Here is an 8200-nt window from a genome sequence, read left to right as displayed (position 1 = left end):
TGGAAAAAAATTAAAAATGATTTTGACAGTTCTTAACTATTTTTTTTAATTAGATCAAATGTCATCAGTCAGAGCTATAGAACAAGATCAGACTGATCATGAGCTTGAGCTGACCATTGGCTTGAGCTTAATGTGTCTAACTATTGTCTTGTCAGCTCGATCTAGCGTTCTCTCTGAGTTGATGCATAAAGAATTAACTTAAATAAAAAAGACTAAGCGTATTTCTAAAGTAAGAAAACTTGGTGTATGGTGTAGGCTTTGTGAAGTTATCAACAACTTTATGATATGTTGAGACATGCTCCAGTCTTATGTCTTTTTCATAACATGATCTCTAATGAAGTGATGTCTGATGCTGATATGCTTGATTAAAAGTGATGTATTATGTCAATATGCTTAGTTCTTGAATGTAACATTGGGTTGTATATGCTTGTTAAAGCATTTGTATTGTCACAGAAGATATGATATTCAACTTCTTGAACATAAGGATCTCTTAATTGTAGTTGAATCCACAGTAGTTGTGCACAACAATTACCAGACTCCAAGTACTCGTATTCAGTTGTTGATATGGATATGGAGGTCTGTTATTTGTTGAACCATAAGATCAATCTGTCTCACAAGAACTTTCAAGTTCCATTGTGCTTTTTATATATAACTTACGACATGCATAATCAACATCTGAATACTCGATTAAATTGAAACTGGAATATTTTGGATACAAGAGATCAACATTTTGAGCTCTTCTAAGATATTTTACATTTCTTTGGCTGAAATAACGTGAATGTTTAGGGTTTTCTTGAGATATAACACATATACAGAAAACAAAAATGATGTCTTTTCTCCTAGCAATTAAATTAATTATATCAGTGACCCGATCAAACCTCCATATAAAGATGCCTCAACCAAATGTCCACTTTCATCCTTGTCCAACCGAAGAACTCACGGGTGTGACAGCCATTGAACAATTTTCCATACCAAATTTCTTGAGAAGTTCTTTGGTATATTGGGCTTGATTAATGGAAGTTCCATTGTCAAGTTTTCTAACTTGTAATCCAATGAAAAATGTCAGTTCATCAATCATATTCATTTCAAATTTTTCCTACATTAATTTAGAAAACTTTTCACATAATATAATATTAGTTGATCCAAACATGATATCATCAACATAAATTTGTACAAATAAAGTATGATTATGATTATCTTTCCTAAATTTAAATAATGTTTTATCAATGGTACCAATAGTAAAACCGTGATCAATCAAGAATTTAGATAAAGTGTCACACCAAACCCTAGTAGCTTGTTTCAAACCATACAAAACTTTATCTAATTTAAACATATAATCATGGAATACATTATTCACAAATCCAAGTGGTTGTTAAACACAAACATCCTCTTGTAACAAACCATTTGATAAGGCCATTTTAACATCTATATGGTAAACTTTAAAATCCTTAAAAATAACATAAGTAAGAAAGATCCCGATAACTTATGATCTGGTAACTAATATGACTTTATTTCTAGTTACATTATCATTTTTATTTAGTTTATTTCTATAAACCCTTCTGGTGCCTATAATGGATTGATCTACAGGCCTAGGAACTAGATGACATACTTTGTTTCTATCAACCTGATTTAGTTTCTCTTGTATTGAATTTATCCAGTTTGAATCATCCAGAGCTTAATGTAATTCTTAGGTTCTAGTTGTAAAATAAATGTGTCATGTTGACATTCATTGATCATTTGACATCTAGTTCTTAGTGGGGCTGCAGGGTTACCTATGACCGACTTATGTGGATTATTCTTATTCTATCGGTAACATTGTTCAAGTGGATTTGGATTTACAACACAAGGATCTTGATCTTGGACGAGATCAGCTTGATTTTGATTATTATCATTGTGTGGAGTATCATATTGATTTTGAATATCATCAATGAATAAAATATATTTGAATATTTAAAAGTAATTTCACTTTAAATTATATTTCAAATTCTCTATCTATCTATTTTTCTTTTGCCACTAAATTCTCTCATTGGGGAGCTTGGGGTGCCACTGCAGCAGGAGGCCCATGGATGAGTTTGAATTCCGCCATCTCCTTGAGAATTTCCCGGTTGTCCGATCTCGCGATTATCATGTAAGTAATTGCCTCAGCTGTATCCTCGACCTTGTGTATTCGAATTGTATTTTATGTCATAGATTGAATTTACTGCTATTGGATGTTTCCGGATACAAAGGGAGTCATTTAGGGTTTAATTGGTCTCGCTCGGGCGTGGGCCGACACAGTAGATTCAACTAGATTGCGACTCTAGTGTATTGAGAGAGAGGGAGCTTACAATTTTGGGGAAATTATACATGGGACTTGATTTTTTTTTTTTTTTTATGATCAATAAGAATTTTCGAACTCAATGTAAAACGTGTAGCCAAGAGGCTAATTTTTTTGGTAACGTACGCTCTTCATATTTTCATTATATCACTTTAGTTTTTGTTGTTTATTATATTCTTCACTTGAAGACACAGAGAATTCTCTTGGTAGTTTATTGACAAAAGCACAAAGATTGGTTCCTGATAAATACTGGCCTTTTTGTTTTAATCGGATTTATGTTTTCAAATGTCTTAAATCACTTTTCTTCATCTCTAACTTTTATGCGGTTCTTATGTGGAGGAAGTGACTCTTGGTACTTTTACTTGTTTAACACACTCATCAATATTTATGTCATCATTTGTTTAGTTGGGGATTAAACTTTAAATTAGTTTCATTGCACCCTCCCATTTGGTTGCTTGGTTCCTCATTTTTTGTGTTACACTTTGTCATGGTATAAAACACCAGATGCTTGTTGTTTCTGCATCTGAGTTGGGTCTCAAACGCATATCCACTCTTAAAAGTTTTCAAACTTTAAACCTGGGGATAGCTATGCACCCAGTTCTTCAAACTCGGCCTGGAATATCGGTGGAACCACTTCTCCGAAAAAGTCGAACTCATGGGAGTGGGCAATATCGATAGTTTTATATTTTAACACGCTCAACACATGTAAGCTGGAAATTGAGAAATATCAGGCCGCGGGATGCAATGAATTCCTATAAATCAAGGCCTAAGACCAACTAAAGAATATATGGGTTTTCGCACTGTAGGGATCTTAAACCTCTGACCTCCTAACTATGATATCTTGATGAAATTGCTTGTCCCAAAAGTTCGATTTCATTTTAGGTGGTATAATAAATCTTTTTATACTTTTCGCTGGAGAAAGGCACAAATAATGTTTCCTGAATAATTAATCATAATGAAGTGTTTAGCTAGATTGACCGAGATGGTTTCTTTGTGTAATAAATACGAACAGTGTTTTGGCCAGTTCACCCGTGATATTCACAGAATTACTGAATTGAATGCCTTGGTTATAAGCGCATGCAATACTGTCCAGCATCTGATGCATTGCGTAATTACCCTATCCTTTATATACGTTGCTCTTGAGAACTGTATTTTTGATGACCCTTACCAAACAATTTTGCAAGTGTTGAACTATGAGCTCGTCCAATTTTTATCAAGCTGATTTATCCTCCACTATGAGTTGAATGACTTGTGATGTGCCAATAAGAAACTATGTTAATAATATCTTTGGGGTTGTTAATGTATATCTTTCAAAGTTGTGTTACAGGCAGACTTGGATTCTTCAAGACAATCAACTCGGTCATCAGAATCTGAGGAGGTGCAACTCTCAATTCTATCATGTTTTCCAGCTTCTGCTTTCTAATATTATTGTATGCCTTCAGGTAAAGGAGCACCAAGATGCTGGGACTTCCAAAAGTACGAGAGGTACAGAGTTAAATGAGACTGCCAACCATTGTATGTTAATCAGCCACTGCATGACATGCTTTTTGTAGTTTACAATCTGTTTTTGTGTTTGATGTATTTAGTTTAAGGTATTCAATCAAAACGCACAGATTTTTTAGCCAGATTGATGTTGTGCTTTTTTGGGATCCTTTAAATTTGTATATCCTGTCATGTATTCTGGAGATATCATGCGTTATACATGCGGTGCCTTAAACTTTTAAAGACGACGAAATTGTCAAATAAATTTAGTAAGTAAGCTCTCTGTTTAACTTAGTGATGTTTTACACTGTCGTGCAAGGACAGAGGTGTTTTGGGGGAAACTGATGTTGGCTGCTGAGCAGAAGGTATGCTTTTGAAAATTGACCTTGATATTAAATTCTGCAGTCTTTGTAGTTTTGAACTACAATAGATTATCTTTTCAATGTCTATGCTACATTTTTTTTCAGTTTCATAGTTCCAACTTTCTAATCTGCTCTGAAGTGCTTGAAATTGCTGCTTTGCTTTCTATCATTGTGGCTCTCATACTCACGTTCTCTGTAGCACCTCTATGATCTCTTCATGCTCCGTCAAGGGAGACATTTGAGCTTGGAATATAGTTAAATCTGACTTTTTGGAGAAGTCCCAGTCCATCGGATCATTATCATTACCTTTGTTCTCTTCTGAAAATTAAAATATAGAAATTTGATTGGATGAGTCATGAATTATGCACAGAACATCGTGATGATGACAAACGTTAAATAAACTTGGCAAGAATTAGACAAAATGATTGATCATGCCTATTAGTCAAAGACCTCTCTATGGCATGCCAACAAACTGACAAAGCCATTGACCTTGGTTGGTTTGGTGTTTGTTGCTTTTAGGTGGGAGCAGCAGAAGCGGAGAGATTCTGTAAGACATTTCAACAAGTGTACGAGAAACTTGTAAGCATAGCATTTCAAATCTTCTTTTACACTCAATGCCATATCTTTGGCTGCTTGATGTTTGTTACGTGTAAAAGACTTTTCAAGACATCCTAAATACCCTCTTAGATATATAATGATGATTCAGTCAGTGTAGCATGAGATAAAACACCAAGCGGATCTGAAAAATGACTCCTGGAAAATAGCCAACCATCTTGCATAACTAAATAAATAATTATTGTGTTACCTTTTCGTAATCGTTTCCCAGGTATATCAACTGCCGTTGGATGCTGCTAGGAAGTTTATAAACTCCTGAGGATTTGTTGAATCTTGGCTGCCAGCCATTGAGTCTTCCTAAAGTTGATGTTAATCTTGTTTGGTTTGTCCTTGTGTTTTTAGGTTCTCGTGGAGATATTTTTTTTGTTTCTTATATTGAATTCCCTGTTTTTGTTTTTGGAGAACTACCATTGTTCTAAAGAAAAAAACATGAGTAGGAGTTTGATATTAATAGTAAGAACGGGACTAACGACTTCACGTTAAGTTCTTCGAGAACAACATATTCTCTTAGTTTCCCGGCAACATCATCAAGAAACTGGTCCGCATCGGGATACACAATCACCATCTCCCGTAGTGGTGTTTAAGAGGTTTGTTGTGGCAGGGTTTAATATAACTCGAGAGAGTACATTAAATAAATTAGAAAAACTTGTCGTCTCAAGAATAGACGAAAATTCAATCAAAAGTAATATGAGAATTATAAGAGATTGCAATGGTGCAATGTAATATGGATACTCTTCTCTCATTGCTTTAGCTGTTTTTTTGTTGGAATTTGAGTTTTGATCGTACTTTTTGTTTAGAGTGAGGGTTAAGGGGAGAGTATAGAGTGCTAGTAAGGTTTTATGATTTTTGGTAATATATTATTTATTTTAACATTTTACAGCAAAATTCTTTCTATAACAACTTATCTTAAACTCTTATCCATTAATAAGGTATTTTATGCTGAAACTTTTCTACAATTTTTGGATAACAAACACTATTTTTCTCGTAGTCATCGATGCGAAAACCAAAAAATTTAAGTTTTTATCAAATAAATGTTTTAAAAAAAATATTCTCATGGTTTTTAGATCAATCTTAATATTTCTATTGAACTTTAACAATGTTTTTATCATTTAAAGGTCATTCCATAATCATGGAAATATTAAGAAGTCAATTGGTGTCATGTGATAGTTTATAAACAACTTACTAATTAATATCACTATTTACCGTAGGAATTACTCGAACGTTGGGATTGTCACACCTACAACATTGTAAATTGTAAAGGTGAGGTTTACTATGTATCCGATTGTTAGTCCATTAGACAAAACGATTTCGGTCTGTAATGTCAGTCTAATGAACCACGGGTTTAAAATCGGGTATATGGTTCATTTGAACAATATAACTTTGGTTCAAAAATATGAGTTCACATTGGCTCATAAATGATCGATTGTATGGATCTTACTTAAGTACATGGGGAAAAGAGTTATACCGAATGTTGATGGAAGCCACCTCTTTAGCTCACGTTATTCACTCCAGAGTCATGAATAGTCACTGCATCACTTGACAAGATATTTTCATAACGATATGTTACTACTGATACATGTCATTTCGTATTGAATTATTGCACTGAGTTGTTACCGTTTAATTTGTTATAAATATATATAAGCTCTGTTTATTCCATCACTAAATCTCCAAAAATTTAACCTCTTTTTCCTTCTATTTATTATAAATTCCATATACGTGATTACATGCCTACAAATAGGATGGAAATTATGGAAATTGAAATTTTGGTTTATCATGATCGTGAAATTACATTTGTCTTTCATTCAAGATCATTCTACTAGTATTTGAGTTATCTTTTGTAAAGTCACAGATTATACACGATTACACTAATGTAAGTAAGATATAATGATGATATTGCAAGTCGGGGGTTTATAGTTGTTATAAGAGCCCCTCAGGTTTGTCCTAAAATAATTTAGGGTGATAGAATAAAATCCAAAAGGTTTTATTTTTTGGGGTTTTATGGATATGACTTATAGTGAAAATTCTAATGTTTATTATTATATCCCGACCTTTCGGATAAAAATAATAAAATAATATAAAATATAAGTCTTAATTTGACCCAAAAATTGATGATTACATAATCAAAAATTTTTGATTTATGACAAATATTGAACACCGAGGGTGTTGATAGTATTGTACGAAATCCTTTCTGAATTGATATTTGATTTATATCCATTAATAGCTCCTGTTTAAAATAATAATAATAATAATAATAATAATGATGATGATGATAAATGATTTAAAGTGTTATTTCTAGGATAGCTTCATCAAGAAATAGTTCACGAGCTAGAAATCGAGACGAATCATAATCCACCGCAAGAAGTAATAACCTTTTCCAACCACGATGAAGACCATCACTCCCAAACAATGAGAAACCAAGTATATGTATTCCACGACAGGAGCAAAATCCATAAAATATGTTTGACATATTTCAGCAATTTATGCAGTTCTATTAGCAACCACCAGCGAGAAACTTTGGCGAAAAATAATCACGGTCTTCAAATATTTGAAGAAACACATGATCAAACTCTTGAAAAAAAATCTTTATGTTCCAACCCAAATTTTACGGCACCCTCGACGCACAACAAACTGAAGAATGGCTAAACAAAATTGAAAAGATTTTCTATGTTCTTAACTACTCGAAGGAACTGAAAGCGAACTTTGTGGTATATCTTAGAGGGGGCAACACATAACTGGTGTAGATTCGTTGATCACCAGTGGAAGAGAAACAACATTTGGCTGAAATTGTAGCGGCCACCGCTTAGTATTTGTATACCTATTCTGACGATCTTGCGCAGTCCTGATCGTCTTCTTGATCAGATCTACCTTGTTGATCGCTTGATGTACTAATTCTGGTCTTTCCACTTGTTTTTCGCCTACCCAAAACAAAGAGGTACTAAAACGTCTCCCATAAAAGCTTCAGACGGTGCCATGTCAATACTGTTATGGTAACTGTCGTTGTAAGAGAATTATACAAATGGCAAATGATCATGTCATGATGTCCCGAAATCCATAGCACAAGACCTGAGCATATCTTCCGATGTCTATATTGTTATCTCAGACTGTGTACGTCTCTGGATGATATGTCGTGCTCAAACTCAGTGTAGTCCCTAACACTTTCTGGAAACTACCCCTAAAACCCTTAAGTGAATAGCGAATCTCGATCACTAACTATGATGACTGGTACACCATGATATTTCAAGATCTCTTGGATGTATAACCTGACCATCCTATCTAAAGTGTAATCATGGTTGTACGGAATGATGTTGATTTATTTTGCCGATTCAAAACTATCAAAATAGCATCAAAATTCCTAGACGACCGAGGCAATTGGGTGACAATGTCCATAGTCACATGCTCCCACTTCCGTTCAAGAATCGGAAGA

At 33.9% G+C, this 8200-nt stretch overlaps 1 protein-coding gene across 1 annotated transcript; it reads left to right on the top strand.

Moving 5' to 3' along the window:
- Window positions 1-1981: 1981 nt before the first annotated feature.
- LOC140980333 (uncharacterized) lies at window positions 1982-5172 on the top strand. The gene is made up of 6 exons (XM_073446099.1): window positions 1982-2128; window positions 3645-3695; window positions 3760-3802; window positions 4124-4164; window positions 4681-4740; window positions 4988-5172. Exons 1-6 carry the CDS (start codon window positions 2063-2065, stop codon window positions 5033-5035), a joined length of 309 nt encoding a protein of 102 aa, XP_073302200.1. The 5' UTR covers window positions 1982-2062; the 3' UTR covers window positions 5036-5172.
- Window positions 5173-8200: the final 3028 nt, after the last annotated feature.

Source organism: Primulina huaijiensis, chromosome 7 (genome assembly GCF_012295235.1).
Source record: "Primulina huaijiensis isolate GDHJ02 chromosome 7, ASM1229523v2, whole genome shotgun sequence".
In the NCBI taxonomy this organism is placed as follows: domain Eukaryota; kingdom Viridiplantae; phylum Streptophyta; class Magnoliopsida; order Lamiales; family Gesneriaceae; genus Primulina; species Primulina huaijiensis.
The sequence above is the reverse complement of the archived record's forward strand: the minus strand, read 5'-3'. Positions and strand labels throughout refer to the sequence as shown.